This window comes from Lissotriton helveticus, chromosome 5_1, assembly GCF_964261635.1.
Source record: "Lissotriton helveticus chromosome 5_1, aLisHel1.1, whole genome shotgun sequence".
In the NCBI taxonomy this organism is placed as follows: Eukaryota; Metazoa; Chordata; class Amphibia; order Caudata; family Salamandridae; genus Lissotriton; species Lissotriton helveticus.
This window is the reverse complement of record NC_136065.1, coordinates 298,266,077-298,289,833: the sequence shown is the minus strand read 5'-3', so window position 1 is coordinate 298,289,833 and position 23,757 is coordinate 298,266,077. Positions and strand designations below refer to the sequence as shown.

At 45.2% G+C, this 23,757-nt stretch overlaps 1 protein-coding gene across 4 annotated transcripts in view; it reads left to right on the top strand.

Annotated features, from left to right (window-relative positions):
• The window catches only part of KIF1B (kinesin family member 1B), a 1,137,443-nt gene that overhangs the window by 1,069,544 nt on the left and 44,142 nt on the right, over positions 1 to 23,757 (top strand). For all 4 annotated transcript variants that reach the window (XM_078642264.1, XM_078642262.1, XM_078642263.1 and 1 more), the window contains one exon: positions 17,828 to 17,971. In XM_078642264.1, the coding sequence (XP_078498390.1) occupies positions 17,828 to 17,971 (144 nt within the window). The remainder of the gene's footprint in view (positions 1 to 17,827; positions 17,972 to 23,757) is intronic.

Here is a 23,757-nt window from a genome sequence, read left to right as displayed (position 1 = left end):
TATCCTAGTCTTGTAGCTGTTGAACCTGCTAGGCCTTATGGTCTCTTGCATCTGATGATGCCTCATGCCAGATGAGGGCTCCATTGGTGGCTGAATAGGCAGTTCTTTGAACATCCAGAGCCCCTATCATTTAGGAACAGATCTTCTAATCTGTTGGAGACTTCTAGCTGCAGATTCTTTACCTTAGAATCATCCTCAGGCATCACACTGGATCCGGGAAATGTTTTGTGAGCAGTACCTCTGTGCGCTGGTAGGTGGTATTGTTCGGATGCATGTGACGTCGTACACGTCAGAAGTGACGTGCACCCCAGCGTGCTGACCTCTATTCTTTTCTTTCTGCGCCAGCCAGAGCAGATCTGGGAAGAGCTACTCCTTAGTCAGTTTTTTTACTAAACTTTTCTCGACCATTGTAAGTTTTTTTTGAGGTTTTTCCTCCTGGTGGCGCAGGGTGTCATCAAGGCAGGCCAGGTTTAAGCCCTGCGGCGCCTGTCACTGATCGATGTGGGTGCCGGTCACGCACCTCGTATTACTCTGGTGCCGTGAGAGCGACCATTACCCGATGGCCTGCTCCACTTGCTGCACCAGGAACCAAAGGCCTTGACAGAGTGATCCCTCAAGCTCCTGGTGGCTCGACGTGAGGCACCACGATGGTTAGGTCTTGGTCATGAGGAAGATCCCTGGAGCGGTTGCTGAGGCAGAGATTCTCGTCGTACTCTTATCTCATTTGGTCACTCGGTGTAAGTCAAGCCACCACAAGGAGGAGCTGGCCTTCAACTTTTCCAGGCCTGTTAGCTGGCAAGAGGCGGGAGCATCCACATTCGAGGCCTGGCTCCACAGTTGAGGCAGAGTCTGGGCTTTCCCTCTGCCTCTCAGGTTTTTCAGGTGTCAGAGCAACTCACACCCAACTACTCACAGCCACTCACTTGTCCCTGCAGAAAATCAAGGTCCGTGTGAAGCTGGGAGCTGCTCGTTGCTCGTTTTCCCTGACTGCCGCCTCCCCAAGGACTCGCTGGTGTGAGCGAGCTCTGCAATCGGCAGAGCCAGCCCAGCGCTCCCAGCTGGAGTCCTAGGGTCAGAGGCTTGGGCTTGGGCAAAAACTACGAACTGCAAGCCGGGGGACTGCGAGGACCAGCAATCCCTAGGTTGCTCAGCTGGTTCCTCTTCCCCCGGCGGACACGCCCACGGACACGCCCACCCTCGAGCCAACTATTAAACTTTCGTGACACCCGCTTCCCGGGTGCCACTCACTTGTCCCTGCAGAAAATCAAGGTCCGTGTGAAGCTGGGAGCTGCTCGTTGCTCGTTTTCCCTGACTGCCGCCTCCCCAAGGACTCGCTGGTGTGAGCGAGCTCTGCAATCGGCAGAGCCAGCCCAGCGCTCCCAGCTGGAGTCCTAGGGTCAGAGGCTTGGGCTTGGGCAAAAACTACGAACTGCAAGCCGGGGGACTGCGAGGACCAGCAATCCCTAGGTTGCTCAGCTGGTTCCTCTTCCCCCGGCGGACACGCCCACGGACACGCCCACCGCCGGCAAGTACACAAGCACATAAACACCATCAAATCACCCGCGACGCGGGACGCGCGCGAAGACCGGGCTAAGAGCGGGCCGTTTTGTGGCCGTTCGGGGGCCGAAGGAGGCCGGGCTGGGCAACCCCTTTTCGCCCTAGGTATTAGATCTACTCATCGGTCCTCGCCTACTTCATCGGAGCCAGTAAGCCCTGCTTAGTATCTTTTTGTTTGGGGATTACCAGTCCTTGCCCTAATTGGGATCACCTATCATGCCTCCCGCTAAATCTGTAAAACCTTTGAAAAACTCTGTACAAACTCTCACAGCCATTGATCGCATGCTGCAGAGGACCATAGGAGCTGTGACAACAGTCATAAAACAGACTGAAAAACGTTTATCCCTACCTGCTGGAACATTACCCCCTCTGTCCAGTACTATTTTACCTGATATTACTAACATCTCCCAGGATTCATACCTTTTGCCTTCTTTTGTCTCTCTTCCCTGTGCTCCTCATATTTTACTGGATCCACTCACCCAAGACCAACAAAGGGAGGCTAGTCCTCTGGATTTTCCCTCTCTTCACTCTACGGCCCTATCCTTTCCTTTGGTCGATGATATTCTGGATTCTGTAGATGCTGTTAATAAAATTATTTCCCCGAAAAATCCCTCTCCTACCAAAGCAATATTGGGGGATATCAGTATCCCCCTTCAGTTACGCGATCAAACCACTTCACCTCCCCCCATTATAGATCTAGTAGGGAGTGAGACTCAATCTCAGGAGCGCGGCCCTCAAAATATATCATCGCAAAAGCAGAAAAACAATTCCCCTACTACAGCTTTAAATACCAAAAACCCTCCCAACTCCAGAAAGAGGAAAAGGGACATAGAAACACATCAAGGTAGAAGGGCCAAAGCTAGTAAGAAAATGGTCCCTACAAGTAAACCCAATAAGAATGTAGTAGAAAAGCCCAACACCAATAAAATAAACATCATTAATGATCCACCAATACAAACCGCCCCAATTAAAGAGCTGGTAGAGAAGTTCGAACACTTGGTCACTTCCTTAATTTTACCCCTAGTTCATCGCTTAAAAATTATTACAGAAAAATTGGGTGAATTAGAAGTCACTACACAAACTAATGTGGAACTGACCAGACAACTTGTGAATCAGAGAGACAAGACCACAGGAGTTAGGAAACCCAATACGACTTCAGCCCCCACCGAGAAATCTGCTAGACCTGTAGACAAATCAGGGACTAATCAACAAAACTCCAACTCCTTAACTCAAAAATCTAGGTCGACCCAATTGCAATCAGGTCAGCCTCAAACCAATAACAGCAATTTAATTAAATCATCCGAAGGTGCGAATAATATAGGGGAAAAAACCAAAAGAGCAGACCCCGCAACAAAAAATCTTAATAAAAATCCTACATCCGCTCCAGTCTCTAGAAATAACCCCAATGCGGCAGAATTTACAAACACTGGGTCACCTCAAACATACAAAGGAACTAGACCAAAACGAGAGATACAAATTACTCTTCCACCGGAATCAGCCCCATTCGTGGCCATCCTGACCGGGGTCCCTGAGCTTCTACCGAATCAGTTTGAGGACTATGGGAGCCTTAAAAACAAAATAATACATTGGCTTAAAAAAAATCGTCCTTTGCCACCAGATATAAACGGGGATATTCTCCTCGTCAGAAGGGCCAAATGGCTGGGTCTTAGACCAAAAGACATCAGTGGGGATGTCATAATCATCAACTTTAAAGACTATAGAGTGATGAAATATCTAAGAGAGTGGTATCAGGAGAGAGATAACCTGGGTATCCAACTTCAGGAATTAACATACTTTTACCCTAGGTCTCTGGTAGCCATTAGGCCCCAGCAGGAACCTATTCAGTGGAATTATCAGAGGCACCAGAGACCTCAACATGAGGATTACTATTATCCACTATCCCTATCAAATAGATATCAGGCACTGATGGGAGCAGATCTCTTAGACTGATGCACCCAGGGATCTTCCACCCCCATACCCAGTCCGCAATTACAATCACTCATTGTAGATCCCCAAACATCTAGTCAATCATCGTTACTATTGGTGGCAAACTTAATCCCTGAACTGGGCACCCAGGATAGGGGTATAGACCCACCCCATACCTCTCAAAATATCCCGTCCCATTTGGAATGCACAGAAATCCATATGTCTGTAGTCTCATGGAATGTGGCAGGTTTAGCAGGAAAGATTGATGACATACAATGGCAGGCGATCACAACAGTTCATCCTGTGATCGCGATCCAAGAAACATGGGCTACCGAGGCAGTCCATATTCTGGGCTATAAAACTTTCTTTACCCCAGCTATAGCCAGCAGGAGAGGTAGGCCAAAGGGAGGTCTAATTATATATACATCTATAACCTCGGGCCCAGTGATTCAAAAAACACTTCTGGACGATAACTATTTTCAAATACTTCTTTCCACATGGGGTTCTCAGAAAAATCTATTAATCATAAATTTTTATAATAATATCCCACCTCTGGAAGCGGAAAACGTGCTTAAGAAACTGGATTCCACTCTTAATGGTATTGAAGAGTCATCAAAAGAGGATATGACAATTATATGGGTGGGGGACTTTAACTGCTCCTTATGTCCCTTGAGTACAAAGGGGGTGTGCGGTTGGGAGGGCGACGAAGAGGCGATGATTTATCATCACTTCTGTCATACAAAATTTGGAGATCAGATGAATAGGATCATGGGGCACTACTCCTTGGCTTTTACAAATGAGCTCTGTACTCCATCTAAACCGTTCACACCTACCTTTAATGGAAGAGGAGCCAACTCAATAATCGATTTTGCCCTATTTTCAGCACGGTATTCAGCTCAGGTAATTGATTGGCGTACTCTCGATTCACCTATGAGCGATCATTTTCCTATCCTTTCTATTTATAATTTTAAACTTAGCAATCAACTTCACCCTCTTGGCAGCTGCTATGACGTTACCCCGATCTTAGGTCAAAAAAATGGGTTTACAATTAAATGGGAAAAGGTAATCCCAGAAACCTTTAATAAAAACCTGATAAGCTCCTCTCTGGATGATTTTAATATCTGTCTATCTCTAGATGAGGACCCACTAACTGTCCTTAGATCCTTTGGTAACATCTCAGGTAAAATTAAGGATAACCTTGTAAGAACCCAATCCAACAAACAAAAAGGTCCTTTCGGCTGGTTTGATAAGAAATGCAGAAGTGCCCTTACTGCATTAAAAAATACCCTGCACTGTAGCTCATCTACGAGAGTAGAGATTAGAACTGCGAGACGGAACTATCGCCTTGCCTTAAGCTTTAGGAAAAAAGAACTGAAATTAAAAGCGTGGGCTAACCTGCATGAAGCATGTAACAAAAGGGACAACGTTGCCTTTTGGAAGGCCGTGAGCGCTCCATTTTACCAGGAGCGGGCGGGCCCCTCAATAGACAACGCAATCTCAGCACAGGAATGGGTCCAACACTTCCAGAAACTTTATAGCTGTTCAGTCCCTATTGATGAGGACCACATGACTACAAGATCTACAAATGTAATAGAGGGTTTTAGCTTTCCAATAGATATTTCCTTTACCCTAGAAGAAGTTCAAAGAGCTTTAAAAGAAAGTCCAGCGGCAAAAGCGCCAGGACCAGACAAGGTCCCATTAGATGTTTTTAAAAATCTCCCTGATCTTTGGGCCCCAATTTTAACAAATGTCCTTAATTCCTCTAATAAAGTCGGATTCATCAAAACCTGGCAGGAGGCCATCCTGGTCCCTATACACAAAAAAGGGGATAGAAATGATCCTGCCTGCTATAGGCCCATCTCGCTCTTAGATGGCCTAATGAAAACAGCAGGCAGAATCATCCTTACCAGGATGCAGGAGTGGCTCGAAGAAAAAGATATCCTATCTACAATGCAGTACGGCTTTACTAGAGGAAAGGGAACAATTGAACAAGGTTTAAATCTTGCCCTTATCATGTCAAAATATGTTCATGCCAAAAAGGTTAATTTGTACATAACATATGTAGATCTCAGTTCTGCTTTCGATTGTGTAAGGCATGACACCCTGTGGCAGATCTTAGAAGATATCGGTCTAGATAGCAGGATCATAATCTTTATCAAAGAACTCTACTCGGGGGCTGGCGCACGGGTGAGGTTCGGCAAGGGAGGCGAATGTTCGGATTTCTTCCCTATCCGTAGAGGAGTAAGGCAGGGGTGCATTCTTGCACCCCTGCTTTTTAATCTGTACATAAATGATGTGGGAACCTTGCTATCAGAGAAGTATAATCACTATCCAGTGATTAAAGGAAAACCCATACCCATACTCCTTTACGCCGACGATGCGGCTATCTTGTCACAGACTAAGAGAGGCCTGCAAAACGCAGTAAATACATTCTCTGAGTACATGAATAAGAGGGGTTTATCTATAAATGTGTCCAAGACTTTCACCATGTCCTGTGGCCCACGGAAACTCAGAGCTCCATGTAATATAAATTTGGATAATAAGTGTGTTGAATTATCAGACATTTTCTGTTATCTTGGGGTTCATATGGACAGACAAGGTAATTGGAAACCAGCAGTGAAAGCAAGAGCGTTGGCATTCACTAAAGCAACGGGAGCTCTCCTCAATTTTGCGAAGAAGATTGGATCAAGGCCACCAAGGGAACTTTTACAAATATATAAATCTAAATGTCTTTCCATTGGCACGTATGGGGCTGGGTTATGGGGGATACAGTCTGTGGAAATCATCCAACGAATAGAGAACAAATTCTTAAGGTATGTCTTGGCAGTCCCGCCCAGCACATCAATATATGTCCTGCATGCAGAATTGGCCATACAACATATCTCTGATACCATTAAGATGGCACCAATCTTATTGTGGCATAACATCTGGACCAACCCTGCCACAAATCTCAACAGAGCGGTAGCAGAGGACTGCCTGCAGTGCTGCGGGGTAAAAAACATCATGTGGCTTAATTATGTTAAGAGTCTGTGCTTTGAGATCGGCTGTCCAGAATATTTCTCTAACCCAGCCACCATGGACTCTATCTCCAGATCCGCGCTAAAGAAAATACTGACTGAACATTGTGAATCAAATAGATGGAAAACCCAAAGGGTCAAGATGTCAGTCAGAAATCACGATGAAGTGACACTTCATAGAAACATCCAGTTGTACCTTACTGTTGACCAACCCTTTTTTTATCGTAGAATATTAACATCTTTCCGATTGGAAACATTTTTCAGACTTATTACTCTTCCAAGGTGTAACGACTGGTCCAAAGCTAAACTAATTTGCCCCTGTGATAAGTTGTCAGTCCAATCCAATATTCACTGCACTTTATATTGCACTTTATACGCACTTCCAAGGCGACAAATATTACGGCCCCTTTTATTAAAGTGGGGCATAAGAAAATCGAGAGAAGCATATAATAAATTGCGATCCCTGGAAGATTACTATACAATTAATACTGTAATGATGTATTTAAGAGCAATATTGAAATCCAGACGGGACATTACGCTAGAATAAGCAACGTTTCATTGATGATACAACGGTCCCGCTCGAGGTTATGCTCTATTTATTACTGAATCCATAATTCCCACATGTCGTTTCAATTTTAGCATATACATGGATTTTTTATACTGTCTTTGTAACAAGAATTAGTTTTTCTGCTTTCCTGATTGTATGTATGCTTTTATGAATTGTTTTTAACATTTCGAATAAAGCTTTTGAACTGAACTGAAACTAAGAGAATTCTATGAGGCCATGCACCTCCTATTTGGGTGGCCCATTCCCTCTCGTGCACCTTTTGGCCCAGGGTCTGGCCCCTTCTGGTTCCACCCCTGTAACACCTGCCCCGGCGCCAGTAGGGCCCCTAGTATCCATTCCTTGATTCAGACCGATGGCCGTCATGCCTCCTCGACTTTCCCTGTCCCAATGTCACAGCTCCTGGTGCTGGTGGCGTCCTTCCCATTCTAATCCTCGACTCCAACACGGAGCCAGAGGCGCATTGTCTGACATCAGCTCTAGTGCCGAATGAGCCCTATTTTTATGGTTTAGGTCTCTCGAAAAAGAATGTGGGTGGGGTTGCTGGATCCTGAGGAATACCAGCCCTATCTCACTTTGAAGTGGTGTATGGATCTGGGTGAAGCCAATGGACTGGACACTTCTCCGGAAGTTTTCTCTCCCAACTGTGACTACGGAGGAGGGAGCGTCCTTAGTAATGGTGGTGAGGTTGGCGGCTAAGGTCCTGGACCTCAGCTTGCCCTCAGTGGCAGACAAGACGAATGTCTTGACAGAAGTGCTTCAGCTGGGAGTGTCCCCAACAGAACCGCTTTTCCCTTTTATTGAGGCAGTTGTCCAGCTTAGGACTTGTCCAAGCCCAGCGCAGGGGCTCCTGTGAATAGGATGATTGCCTGAAGCTCCAGGGGACCAAGATTTCCTCACACAACACCCCACCCCAGAGAGGTTGGTGGTCCAAGCCTCCACCTCCATACATACATAATCCATACATAAATCCTGGCGCATTCCCAACCGCACCACCGGATCGGGAATCCAAGAGACTTCAAACCTTGGGGAATAAGAGGTTTGCTTCCACCAGCCTGGCACTGCAGTCCGTGAACACTGTGTGCCTTTTGAGAAGCTATTCCCACTCTCTGTGGGATACGGTTGTGCAGGTGCTGCCATTGGTCCCAGAGGAGGCCCGGGCCATTTTCTCCAAGGCTGTTGCAGACTGAACAGATGCAGTGAAGTTCACAATACGATGTGGAGTAGACATGACCGACTCACTGTGCAGAGCAGTTTCATCGACAGTGACTTTAAAGTTTACGACGCCGCACCTGCTTGAGGACGACTGGCTTTTCTGGGAATGTCCAAGCATCTCTTATGGACATGCCCTGTGATGGTTCCCAACTCTTGGGCGACGAGGCGGATAAAGCGCTGGAAAGCTTTAAGGAGAGCAGGGATACGGCCAGGTCATTTGGCCTTTACATGGCCCCTCTCTACGCCCAACCCACCTTTCGCGTCTACGAAATGGGCTGCCAGCCATGTCCATATCCTCCCAGCCATTGGCAGTGCATGGCCAAGGACCCGTGGGTCTGGCAGCCAGCGGTCGGGTCAATCCCCCCCCTTCCTCGAGCAGCCACAGCTTCCAAACCTTCCTAATATGCCCTCTTTCCATCATGGTCACACAGTGGGAGACAGGTTTCGCCATCACCTGTCCCAATGGCGGTCCATAAGATCGGACAGGTGGGTTTTGCAGATCCTCTGAAGTGGCTACTCCTTCCCTATTGTAACTACCCCCGCCATGCCTCCAACTTGCGACAGGCTGACAGAGGATCTTATCTCTTCTCTGCCAGGAATTGATGGTTCTCTTGGCCAAGCGAGCCATACAGAGGGTTCTGACACCAGAAGGAGATCGTGATTGTTATTCTCGCTACTTTCTGGTGCCCAAAACAGACGGAGGCCTTCGTCCTGCCAGAGTCATGTGCCCTCTCAATTTCTTCCTCTAGAAGGAGAACTTGAAAATGCTCACGCTAGCTCAGGCCCTGTCTGCCCTCGATCCATTAGACAGGATGGTAGCGCTGGACTTGCAGGGCTCATACTTTATCATCCCCGTCCTGACAGTGGTTCACGGTGGGCCACAAGCACTTTCAGTTTGCTGTGCTCCCCTTTGGCCTTACCAGCGCCCCTTGAGTGTTCACCAAGGTGATGGTGGTGGTTGCAGCTCATCTGCGGAGATCAGGGGTGCCAGTCTACCCCTTTCCCGACAACTATCTTTTGAAGGTGGGCTCGCCCCAGGCTATTGTCTCCGACCTCCAAACTACTGCAGACCTCCTGCACTTGCTGAGGTTCATTGTCAACATGCAGAAGTCACACCTGACTCCCTCTCGGATTCACCCTTTCTTCGTAGCCGTTGTGGACATGGCGTAGTTTTGGGCTTATCTTCCCAAACTGCAAGTCCAGGTTATCCAGTCTGATACCGATGTTTCCGCCTCTATCCTGGATTTTGGTGAGTTTGACTCTGAGGCTGCTGGGCCTCATGGACTCCTGCAGCCTTCTGGTGACACATGCCTAACGGCAAATGCGGGCTCTTCAGTGGGACCTGAAGTTCCAGTGCGCTGAGTTTCATGGTCCAGATCTCGGAGGGAACTGCAAAAGACCTTCAGTGGTGACTTATGAACCATGATTGGGTTAGCAGCAGACAACTCCCTTACCCAACCAGATCTGATGGTAGTGTCAAATGGGTAACTCCTCTGGTGGGGCGGCCATCTGGGAGAGGTGGAGATAGGACTCTGGTCTCTGGCGGAATACAGACTCCACATCAACCTGTTGAATCTCTGAGTGAATGATTGGCATTGAAAGCCCTTCTTCCCTCCATCAATGGAGGGTAAGTGCAGGTGTTCAAGGACAAGACCACCGCCATGTGGAACTGCAACAAACAGGGCGGGTGGGGCCATGGTCCCTTTGTCAAGAGGCCCTGCGTCTCTGGATATGGCTGAAGCGACATGGCAATTCCCTGGTGGTTCAACATCTGGCGGGCTCTGTAAATGCCAGAGCAGACAAACTCCGCCCAAAATGCCTAGAGGATCACAAATGGCGTCTTTATCCGGAGGTGGTGCAAGGTCTCTTTCAGCGGTGGACAGAGCCTTGTAAAGATCTGTTTGCCATTGCAGAGAATGCGCAATGTCAGCAGTTCTGCGCTCTGGATGTTCCAAGGCGGGTTCCGCTCGGAGACGCTTTTCGTCTTGGGCCTCCTATATGCCTTTTCACCCATACCACTCCTGCCCAGAGTTCTCAAGATCAGGAATGACCAGGCCCAAATCATCCTTGTGGTTCTGGACTGGGCACGGAGAGTTTGGTATCCTGAGCTGTTGAGCATGGCCATCAATACTCTGATCAGGCTGCCCCTTCGGAGGATCTTCTGTTGGAGCAGCAGGGGAGGGCCCTCCACCCGAACCTGTCAACTCTTCGCCATCTTGAGTCGAGATTGAGCGGGGAAAGGTGACAGGTTTCAACTTTCCTCCTGAAGTCTGTCATGTTTTTGGTGTATACTTGATTGCTCGTCCGCAAGACTTTGGGTATGGGCTTGCTAATCTATTAATAGATTATGACTATTGATGAGTATTCCCATGATGAGAAGGATTAGTTACTTACCTGTAATCCTAGTTCTCATCCAGGGGTATACTCATCAAAGTCATAAGCGAGCCACCCACCTCCCCGTACGAGCATTATTGCAAAGTTATGATATGTTCCTTACGGATTTACTCGGGTGTTTATGCACCTCCAAAAAGAACTGACCTAACTGCCACCTGTGGTGCATCATGGGAGCAGGGGGTCGCCTTCAGGTCTTAAAGGCACGGTACCCCTACTCTAATGCCTTAAAGACAAGGTGTCAGTTTTTCTTTGTTTCTTTATACTCTACTGCAGCCTACTGGCAAATGCCTGTAATTACAGGTTTTTCTATGGCAATAAAGCATTGTTGTATGACAAATGTTTACTGCTCTCTTTCTTCCTTAGGGTTTGGCTCTACTATGCTCCCTCTACTATGCAAACCTATGTAATTTCAGCATCTTTGCCATTTTGGAAATATTTTAGGCTGCATGTATATGTTTTCACATATGCATATATATATATATATATATACTAGCTGCCCGTCCCGACGTTGTCCGGGAGAAAAAGGCTTGCAAGCAATCAGTGTTCATGGCTCCCGCCCGCCCCGACGTTTGCCAATGACTGTTTTTACTAAATCCCACTTGACATTCTGTCTCTAAAGCCTTTCTTTATCAACTTTGCTGACTGTGTCAATCAATCGCATTACTTAATGCACAGTGTTGCGCTGCTCGGGCCTCCCGTTTTAACCTTACATCACGTTAGCATAGACATGGGGCTTGCATCAGCAGCCCAACACACAGCGATGATTTGATTCTGTGGAGACATTTCAATATTACTCACCGCTTGTCTGCCTCACCGCTTGTCCGATGCTCACCGCTCCTCCCTTTTGATTCTGTGGAGACATTTGGAGACATTTCAGCGCCGCTTTGGAGACATTTCAGCGCCGCTCCGCCTCACCGCTTGTCCGAAGCTCACCGCTCCTCCCTTTTGATTCTGTGGAGACATTTCAGCGCCGCTCCTCACCGCGCTCATGTCCGCCGCTGTTCCTCGCGCTACTGTACGCCGCTCCTCCCCGCGCTGCTGATGTCAGCACTCACGTCGCGGCTGGCGCTACTTCCAAGGGACTACTTTTTTTTTTTAATCGTAAATTTTTTAAATAACGTATATATATATATTTTTTATATAGCCTATGTCCTTCTGCTTGCCCTGACGTTTTCAAACATGTATTGGGTGTTTGGATTGGTGGTGTACTTTTCGAGTTTACCTGGCTCAAAGGACACAGTTCTCTCTTTATAATAGTAGTATATATATATATATATATATATATATATATATATATATATATATATATATATATATATATATATATATATATATATACTAGCAGCCCATCCCGACGTTGTCCGGGAGAAAAAGGCTTGCGAGCAATCAGTGTTCATGGCCCCCGCCCGCCCCGACGTTTGCCAATGACTGTTTTTACTAAATCCCACTTGATTTTATGTCTCTAAAGCCTTTTTTTATCAACTTTGCTGACTGTGTCAATCAATCGCATTACTTAATGCACAGTGTTGCGCTGCTCGGGCCTCCCGTTTTAACCTTACATCACGTTAGCATAGACATGGGGCTTGCATCAGCAGCCCAACACACAGCGATGATTTGATTCTGTGGAGACATTTCTTGCTGACTGTGTCAATGAATCGCATTACTTAATGCACAGTGTTGCGCTGGTCGGGTCTCCCGTTTTAACCTTACATCACGTTAGCATAGAGATGGGGCTTGCATCAGCAGCCCAACACACAGCGATGATTTGATTCTGTGGAGACATTTCAGTATTACTCACCGCTTGTCCGCCTCACCGCTTGTCCGACGCTCACCGCTCCTCCCTTTTGATTCTGTGGAGACATTTGGAGACATTTCAGCGCCGCTTTGGAGACATTTCAGCGCCGCTCCGCCTCACCGCTTGTCCGACGCTCACCGCTCCTCCGACACTCACCGCTCCTCCGACACTCACCGCTCCTCACTTTTGATTCTGTGGAGACATTTCAGCGCCGCGTCTCCCCGCGCTCATGTCTGCCGCTGTTCCTCGCGCTCCTGTACGCCGCTCCTCCCCGCGCTGCTGATGTCAGCACGCACGTCGCGGCCGGCGCTACTTCCAAGGGACTACTTTTTTTTTTAATCGTAAATTTTTTAAATAACGTATAATTTTTTTTTTTATATAGCCTATGTCCTTCTGCTTGCCCTGGCGTTTTCAAACATGTATTGGGTGTTTGGATTGGTGGTGTACTTTTCGAGTTTACCTGGCTCAAAGGACACAGTTCTCTCTTTATAATAGTAGTATAGATTATTGGCTATTGCTCCGGGGTCCCGCACGTGGGCGGGACTATTCAGTGCTTATGACTTTGATGAGTATACCCCTGGAAGAGAACTAGGATTACAGGTAAGTAACTTATCCATATGTCCCAGTGATATCTAAGTTCACCATTAAATATTACCAGTGCACATGGAAGCCATAACGAGAACAAGGGCTGGACACTTGTCATTACATGTTCCCAATCTACATGATGGTTGCACTGTTTCCCAGGTTGTAAACAAACACATTGTATTAATAAACCCACAGTGATGTCAGTGCTGCATTTAATCATAAATGCACACCAAGGTCACCTTAGAGGTGCCCCTTGAAAACCTACTGACTCCTGGTGTGGTGACTTACTGGTCTCCACCAGCCAGCCACCATAGACAGGTTTCTGAACTCCTGAGGGGATAACCTTTGCTTTCGGAGGACAGGAAAAAAGCCTGCTCTGGGTGGAGATGTTCACACCTCCTCCAAGCAGCATGGACATTCCAGGGCAGGAAGTTTCAAAGGCCCTGCCTCCTATGATATGCGACCCTGGGCCTCTTCAGATAGTGGTGGTGCCCACCCCCTAACCTGACCCCACTATTTGGCAGCAAGACCGGTGGGAAAATTAGTTAGATTAGGAGGTGTGCCTACATTCAACCAGCACCTCACCTATGGCAGGCCAGCTGATGTGATCCCTACTTTTCAGAATCCTCCATCTTGTGTTGGAGGGAATTAGCCTATATGGGTCAGGGTTATGCCTCATTTCCCACAGGAAGTGGTCGTATAGAGGGTGTAGTCTCCCTACAGGTAGGCAGCCCATTGGCTACTACCCGGTTCTCCACTTAACGCCCCAATTGAGTATTCAGCTGGCACCCTTTGATCCTGAACTTCAGATTCAACAGACCTAAAGACTAAGAGGACAAAAAGAGCTGCTGAACCCGAGAACTGAGTATCTGCCGCGGAGTTTTGGCGCAAACCCCTGCCTGCCGCTTCAAGACTCCACAATCGAGGTGAGCAGTCCACAGGGAAGGCCTCTTTGGCTGTTCTGTCTTGAAGGACTTTCTGGTCTAAATGTTGCTAAAGTCCCTCCTCTGGGGATGGTATTTCTCAGGTATCTATTCAAATGTAAGGAATCTGTTGCTGGATGTCTTTATCACATGAACAAGTTACTTACCTTCGGTAATGCCTTATCTGGTAGAGACATGATCGAGCCTCAGATTCCTTACTGACCCACCCATCCTTCTGCACTGCGGACAGGTTTCTAGATCAGGGCTGATCCCTTTTAGGGCCCTAGCTATACAAAACACATGAATGTCAGTGCACTTCATGGCTCTGTGCTCCTGGCATGGAAAGTCATGAAAAGTAAGTGGCGTTAGTGTGCCGGTGTGGTGCCTATATAGGTGACGCAGACGTATCTACGGCGCCGATGACTTCATGTGGAGCGCGACTGACGCCACCTACCTGCACACAGGGATATGGCTTGAAGAAACCTTTTCCGGATCCAGTCGGATGCCTGGGAAATTCAAAGGTAAGGAATCTGCAGCTAGATCATGTCTCTACCAGATAAGACATTACCAAAAGTAAGTAACTTGTTCTTCCGGACCAATGAAATCCACGACCAGAGTGGATGTGCTGTCTTGTTTTTCCCTCTGCAGAACTGACCGACAAACCGTGAAAGCCTCGATCTCCAGTGTCCAGCCAGCCAAGACCCTCTGCACCTGAGCTCCGCAGCCCTGGGCTGTGACTCATGACTGTGTAACCCTTGGCCTAGGGTTACTCATGACCTGCACCCCCCGCCCCCCTTGCACCTCTCCCAGACTTGTCCCCAAGTCCCTCATGCAGGCCCTTTGTTTCAGTGGTGTACGTCTCGAGGCTAACATGCCTACCAGCACCTCTACACCTGGACACCCCAGTGCAGTTAAACCCAAACTGCTGGTGGGTCTTTGGACCTTGGGCCCTAAGTACCTTACATCCTAAAAGGCACCACTGAAAGTATGCATTTGGTATGTATGTTTATACCCCCCATAGGATAACATTACCACGTTCGAGGCTTATACCTCAAAAAACGTTATTTGAGCATTTTTACAGTTTTCTTGTAAAAATCGATAACTTTAAAAGTACTTATCTGATTCCGAAGATCTTGGTAAATATAAAAAATATGTATTATTTTTATAAATTGGTCTGGGATTTCTTTTTGAGTGTGTATATCATTTATTAACTCAGTGTACAACAAATGCTCCCCAATAAACCTAAACTGTTCGACCAATCTTCTGCAAATAGAGCACTTAGGATTATTAAAGTAACCCCTGTAAACCAATATGGGTCATCTGGACGTTTTTGCAAGGTATGCCCTTACATTGTCCCACTACATAAAAAGCCAGCTTCCAGAAATTGTAATTTGGTCTACTGAGAGGCGCAGGTTGCGGTTGACTTATATTTATCTTCTCTGTGACGAGGGGGACCCGGCTGCACTCGACTATGCATTATATTACGTAGCAGCGCAATTGCACTGGCCAGTGCAATTGATATTGGGGACTGCTGACTTGGAGGCCCAGATTATACGGGACCACTTAGCTGGTTTTCCGCTGCTGCTGGTACTCTGGGGAACAGACGAGAAGTGAACTTCCACCAATATGCTGTTTCGGACAGCTCATTGGTGCTGGAAGAAATACTTGCAGGGTGCTTCTGGGAAGCCATTGTCCGCGCTGGTGTTGCCCCTTTGGTTCTTCCTGAAGAGTGCCACACTGACACCTACAAGTGTTATTGACATATGGTTTGGCAGGCATGGCACTTTAAACAACTCTGCTGCATAAAATTGCAAAGCCACTGAGCCAACCTAGGGAATGGTGGGAGTGAGTGCTAGGGATGATTTATCGGACCTTCAATGGGCTAAATGCTTAAAAATGGTCAAAGGGATCTCATGGAATGCCATTCTGAGGTATGTCCAGCTTAACTACCTCCACCACACCTATTTAACCGCTCATAGAATAGGTTGCATGTTTCCAGTAGCGGAAACAGCATGTCCTAGATGTAGAGAAGAAGCAGCCGATTTCATGCATATGGTATGGCGCTGCACAGTTCTAGTGGGATTCTGGGACTACGTACTGCAATATATATCTAAACTCACAGGATGGCTGATGCCTAGAGATGCCTAGCTGTCTCTTTTGGGTTAAAAAATATAAACATGTTACATTTTATTACCCTGGCATTGTTGCTTGCTAAACAGTGAGATGCAATGTCATGAAAGGATGCTATGGCACTGACACTCGGAGACTGGATGATGGATCTATGAATATGGACCCGAGCCGAGAGCGACATGTTGGTCCCCCCTGGTCAGGGGAGTAGAGGCGTGTACTACACTAAATGGGACACTGGAAAAATTGGGACCTAGATCGGACATACACCTTCCCTGAGCAGCAGGTACACTGAAAGTGTAGATCAGACATGGAAACGCACAGGAGAAGATGATGGGGACCACTGAATAAGGGAGGAGGATATTACGAAGCAGACCACAACATAATGCCAGACACCATACTACGGTCTCACTGTTATTCTTAATAGTTTAATTACTCCTGCACCACAGTGCACTCAAGGGGTTATTGTTATTTTTCTAAGTAAGGCACTCCCGTGCTTGTTATGCAACATATATAATGTAGACTCTATTATTGTTACTTGTATATCTATGCTATCAAAGTCATCTGGCAACCGGAACCAGCTGGATTATCATACAATTGTCAATGTGTGGTCCTACTGCATTGTTTGTCGATGTTTTACAAAACTAGGGCCTGATTTAGATCTTGGCAGATGGGTTACTCCATCACAGCGGTGAAGGATATCCCGTCCTCCAAAATAAAAATCCATAGGATAAAATGGGATTTATATTTCAGCGAGTGGAATATCTGTCTGTCGTGAAGGAGTAACGTGACGAGATCAAAATTAGGCCCTATATAAAGAGATATGGCAAAAAAAACTTCCACAGTAGTTTTTTTAATGGATATTGAGCCTCTTGCAAATCTATAATACTATCTCAACTTCTCTCCTGAAGGTATGATTCATTATTCTTCTTTGGCTTCACCCTCTGTTCTTTGACCTCTGGGGTTACATAAAAGTGGCCGAACAGACTACCTTCCCCTGTAGTGCCTTTCCACCCACTATGTGACTTCTGGTTAAGCTTCATGGGTATAAGGCTGGTGAAATGTCACCTGGTGCCTTGTTATTTACCGGATTTATTCTGGCAACTGGTTGAAAGGGTTTGTATTAGGAATCTGTTGTAGACTATATATTAGAAAGACTATAACCAAAGTTAAGTAGTTTTATTTCTCCACCATTAATATCCTCCACTATTTCACATGCTGTGACAAATTGTCAGAAAGAGTCTGGTGCTGGCTATAATGTAGCACACTCGAAAGTCATTGTTCTTGAACATACTTACACTGGAGTAAGGATTGCACTTGTTGGAACTTTCAGGACCATAAAGTTTACACCACCTGCTTTCACCATATTGTTTTTTCTGTATGAATTTAGTTATAGAACAAATGCTGTCCTCCCTTTACTTGTAGAACCTACATGACAGTCAGGAGTAGTTGCAACAAATCTCTATCACAATTTCTTTTTTTGACTGGAAAGTAGAGTTTAATTAAAGTGTCAATGCATTCCGTAATTTGTGTTGGTATTGAGGTTGTGGATGGCAGTAGCCTGCACATTCAAGCATGTATATCCTATGAAGCAAAATCACATCGATTGAGGTGGATACAAAGGTAAAAAACAGGGTTGCAGAAGGGAGCAAGGATAGGATGTGTGACGGTGAACTATGGCTCATTAATGATTTTAACAAGATGTTTTAATTTTTTTTATAAGAACTCCTGAAGCCAATTCCCGTGCCACCAGCCCAGAGTTTGAACAGTTCCAGTTGCTCCCAGCCACGGAGTCATCTTACCTCGCCCGAGCCAGCAAAAATGAGTTCTTGAACCTTGTTCCAGACATTGAGGAGATCCGACCTGGGTAAGACATGGGCATTTCAAGACAACCTTATTTATGTGTAATTGAATGTGGTGGGAAATGAGGGGATGGGTGAGTCTTATTAGAGCTTAAGTATACATTTGAGAGCTCTCATCAGAGCTGTTTGACAAATTGATCTGTATAATAAGGATAGTTTGTGAGTCTTAGGGCTTGACAGAATAGAATATATGTATTCCGTGACACCTACTCCATCTAGCTAAGAAAGCCATATCCCTCCTACCCAATATGGGTACCAGATTGTCAAATATTGGAGTCCCACTGTAGACCTAGTGATCAGTACAATGTTAAAAATACACAAAAAAACGTTATCATAGTCACACAGTAGCTTACTCACATCTTTATAAAAGATCCTAAAATCAGTGCAAAGCACAGTCTTCACCTCACCCAAACTGCCATAGTTAAGATTTCTTTTGAACATTGTGTTTGAATGGAGTCTCCTTGAGCTCTGCTCAGCCAGTCAGATAAGTGAAATGATTCATATTTCTTTCTGCTTCTCTGAAGGACTTGATTAGCTTACTGAGATTTATACATCAGACCATCTCTGAATATTCTAAGAAGGTATTTTAGACCATGTGTAACTTGTGGAAAGAATAGGCTTCTTTCTGAGGACCCCTACAAGGAGTCATATATTGCCATCATCTAGTAAATAAGGCACAGTATTGTAAAATGTGTAGAGCATTTCTACAAAAATTCTCAGACATGGGCCAGATTACTATGGTGACTTCAGAAGTCTAAAGCTGATGATGTTCGGTCTTCTGAGGAAGAAGACGAAAGCTCCTCCAAATCAGCTGGGAAATCTCAAAAAAGAGACATTCACACTCTGAACGTCCTTCAAAGATAATATCTAAGATAAAATCTTGTATTTGAAGAACCACTTAAAAAGGCTTTTTAAAAAATCCACAAGAGGAAAACCCACCCTTAGATGTAATGATTCTAAGTGGTAAAACACCACCAAGAAAACATCACAAGACATCACAAGACCTTTTCTGAGTCAACAACTCCCCAAAAATAAAGATGATCATGGAGCCATCAAAAAAAGCACCAACATCGACGATGACACAGACGAAAATAACTGACATTGATGACAGTCACTCAGAACATCAACTATGAAAACTGTCAACAAAACACAGTCAACGATGACAACACCAGTGCCTTAAATGACATTCTCCAAGGCTATGCATCTTCCATATTGACAACAGAACTGTCAAAGAGGACCACACCCTTGTCGAGAACAGATAGTCCGACAACACCAAAAATCTACAATTATAACCCTGTTTTCAGATAAGGGTATTACAGTAACAATAGCGCCTCAAGAAAAGTCTTGCCTTCTCCACCACACCAGCTTCTCAAACAAAAGACTCCCACAGAGAAGGACCTTTTGGACCGGCAAACAGTCCTATGCAATTGAAGGTGAACTACCAGAACCTGGATGAAGAAGAACAGAAAGTTCAGACAGTAGACGCTCTTACCAGCCTTTTGACATACATCAGGATGATGAATATCAAGGATGGCAATATGGATTGGATTCTTATGAGTACACAATGCAAGCACTCTCTGAACAGATGATGCTTGTGCTTTTGGCCTTAGTGAAGGATCACTTACTAAAGCTTGCTGACTATTAGATGCTTTCTAGAACCACATCCTTCTAATCCCAAATGGTAAGTTTTGAAGCCTACAACACAGTCAGGCTCCATACAACAATCAAGACAAAGCACTTCATGTACACCAGTGCAGCTACCATTTAGCACAGCCCATTAACTCGTTCCTCACATCATTCATCTCTGTCAACCTAGTCTGTTCCACCACATGGTGTAGATACAGACGATAATCAAAAAGAGGGACAGTTAAAAAATATGCCTCAGTATTTTGGTCTAAAATGGGACGACTGTTACTCATACTGTTGGTGATGTTACTTCACACTGTAGTAGTGCCCCCGCCGGACGTTATTGGTAGATTTCACAACTTATTAAAGCATCAGAGATTTGACTTACTGGGGTCTATGAAGGAACCAGAATGTTTTCTTTAAGATTTTAAAGAGATGGCTAGGAAAACTGCCTAGTCAATACCACTCATTGACTGCATTTGAACAGAGGGATTAAACATGCAAACACCAGTCCGAGTTGCAGCAGTCTAAACCATGTCTAAACAAAAAATATATAGCACCAGAAAACACTTCTGTGTATCTCATTGGTCATCACCGTGCAGACTCAGTTGTCATGCAGGCTGCTAAAGGCATTCCAGAAATGAAACTTCACCTTGTGGAGCACCACCCGACAGAGGAGACAGAAGACTAGACAGCATTGGCAAGCCTTTTTCTGCCACATCAGCCACCTCCATCAGAACCTGGAATGTTTGAGATATACTAGCTAGATATGACCGCTGGATGTGGTTGGTTATTGGACCATATCTAGAACATTAGCCAGAAGACAAAAAGGCTGAGTCAAAATCTGTTCTGCAAGAAGGAGAGCATTGGTCTTCTGCAATTATTGATATTGCAATGAACATACCTTCCTCTAGTTTCAGACAACTGTATAATGAGGGCAGGGTTGGTTTTGATCTATTTCTTTTAGACCCGTGGTACAGAGCAACATCTTAGACATTCTGAATGCTGGTGATGCATTTTGTGGGCATCATGCTGATGCCCCCTCTAGTCCATTAAGTCTGGCACTGAGACAGCATGAACTGTAGGTGTCCTTCAACAAAGACAATGCAGTCCTTTCGAGGAGGAAGAGGCAGTTTTTGATAAACAGGAGGCTACCAGCCCATTAGATACCTACAATATGCTGTCCCCCAACTGCACTACTACCAACCCTATCACCAACTGTATAAGGCTCCACCATCTACCTCTAGCTCCCTATAGAAGGGGCGGAAACCAATATTGGAACAAGGGCAGTGACAAGTTGCCGATGGTCACAAATCTTTGGAATTCACTTATAGGTGGAAAGATCGCTTTTTATTACAACCAGTGGGTCAACATAACATCAGACTGTGGGTTTACGACCTTATAAAATATGTTCATGCTCTAGAGATAATCCAAAACCTCCAGTGACACCATGAAGCAAAATTCCCTGTTATCTCCCTCTATTAAAACAATGAAATCACCACCATGTTTAAAAAAGGGGCAATGCAACTGGTTTCAAGATCACAAAGGGATTTCTGCTTTTACTCCCATTTATTCCTAAAAAGGAAAACATCTGGAGAGTGGATACTGATATTAGGTGCCCAGAATTGTAGGGAAGTAGGATCTGCTTTCATGGTTACCCCCACTTTTTGCTCGTGTTCTGGTTTATGACTAGTCTCACTGGGATCCTGCTAAACTGGACCCCAGCCACTGTGTTTTCTCCCTAAATTCGACAGTGGTAAGTACTTTGGTACCTTCCCAATTGGCTACCGGTGTACCCATGTAAGTTCCTAGTATATTGTACTAAGGACCCAGGGCATAGGTACACCAGGGGTCTCCCGTGGGCTGTAGCATTTATTTTGCCATCCACGAGAGACCACTCAAACTGTCTGAGTTCTGTGTGAGTTCATTCTAGCACCACTTACGACAGATCTAAAATTACTTATATCTAAGGTCACTGTACGTAAAACCTATTTCACCCCTAAGACAGGCCTTTCAATACTGAAGGCAGGGTGCTAGGTTATAAGTGTGAGGGAGCCTTGCATGAGCAGGGCACTCCCTACAAACCCCTGAGTCGACTCTCCAGGCTTTATAAGTGCGGTCAGCCATTTTGATACATATACTGGTCATGCGTCAATACGCAATGGCTAACTATATATAGGCTGTGCTGAACCTGGGCATGTTTGGTATCAAACATGTTGGAATCATACCCCCAACACCGTTAGCGGTGTTGGAGGTATTATTACACGCACTGTGGGGCTCCTCCGGGATACCAATGTGTTAGTGAGTGTGTATAATAAATATATTTAATTTTATAACTACACTGTGTGGTTCTTTTTCATTTACCTACACTATATGATTAGTTCTAGTAAAACAAGCTGCTTAACATTCCTTCTAGACTAAGCCTGAAGGCTGCTCTCCACAGCTACAGAGCTTTCTATGGTTTTCTAAGACCACTAAAATCACCATAAGGGTTGTCTTGATTAGCGCAAGGTGCTTCACTTAAATAAGTGTGCCCCGTATACTAAGCCAGTCTCTTAAAAGAATTTTTAACAATATCTGAAATTTCGCATGATTACGCTGCAGGAGATTTACAACCACTCCAAAGCAATAATTATGTGACATCTTTGGATCTGAAAGATGCCTAATTTCATACCCCTTGGCACCCTGATCATCTAAGGTTCTTAGTATTTTATGTGGCTGATCAGCATTATCATTTCAAAGTCATCTTCTTTGGTCTCAAATCTGGTCCAAAAATATTCACAAAGTGCATGCTACCAGTAGCTTACCACCCCAAGAAACAAGGTTATCGTGTATTTCCCTATTTAGATGATAGTCTGGTTAAAGGAAAAACTTTCAAAGCAGCTACGGAATCTACCACAGACTGTCTGCAGCTCTTCAACAAATAGAGACAAATCTTCTCTATACCTTTGTAAGAATATCCAATTTCGAACAGCTGTTCTTGACACACTCATACACCAAAGGATACTCCGCCCAGGAAAGATTATCTCATCTTAGAGCATTACCTATATGCCTGCAAGATTAAAAATAAACACTGTGCAAAGTTTCAAATCCTTTTTAGGGATGATGTCATCCTGGATTAATTTGATCCCACACTGCTCCCTTCCCATGAGGCCATTTCAGTAGACAAGCAGTGGTTGCAGAAAACAGTTCATTTGGTGACCCAATATGTGTAACCTATCAGCTCAAACAGGCTCTAACTCAGAACAAGAACCCCCAGTCGGACGGTCTTTTCTCCTGGAAAAAGCCCATTTTGTTATGACATTGGACACCTTGATAGATGGTTAAGCCGTGCAAGTACAAGAGCTACAGATCAGTGGTAGATGGAATACAAAAGAATTGCAAATGCATATCCACATCCTCGAGTTGAGTGGTCGCTCTAGTTCGTCCCTTCCAATAACACACAATTCTTCAGTATTAATACCTACAGACAACACATCAAGCATGTACTATATCAACAAACAAGGGGAAGCCTCGATCCCTCATATTGTTCAAAAAAGCAGAACATGATATATGATTGGGTGATATAATAGCATTGTATTCAGATAGAGGGAGAGTATCTTCCAGGCCTAACAAACATCTGCGCTGACAGTCTCCACAGATCAACAAAGAAATGTCACCAGAGGGAGCTAAATCAAACCAAACTAGCAATGAGAATTCTGAAGAACCAATCTGCATTTTGTACCTATACTATCATCAGACTTTCATCCAAACTAATCAGTAATTTTGAAAATATTTTCCAAATTTCGCTACTTCAGCTGAAAGAGCACTTCGTATTTTGGATGTTAAAAGATGTTTGAAGTTTTACATTGACACATCAAAGCAAATTAGGAAATCTGACCAAATGCTTGCGGCATATGGTCAACAATAGAAATGGACAATCGTCGTTGAAATAAAGTATAGCTTACTGGGTGGCTTCAGCAGTAGTGTTTTGCCATAAAGAAGCAGGTCATCCTCTCCAAGGGACAGTGAAGGCTCATTCCACAAGAGGTGTGTCTAAATCTACAGCCCTCTTTGCTGGCATATGCATTGTGGACATATGTAGGGTAGCAACATGGAACAACAGGCATGTTTAAGCAGCTCTACTGTGTAGACTCTACAGTACTTGGGATGGAGCTGTAGGAAA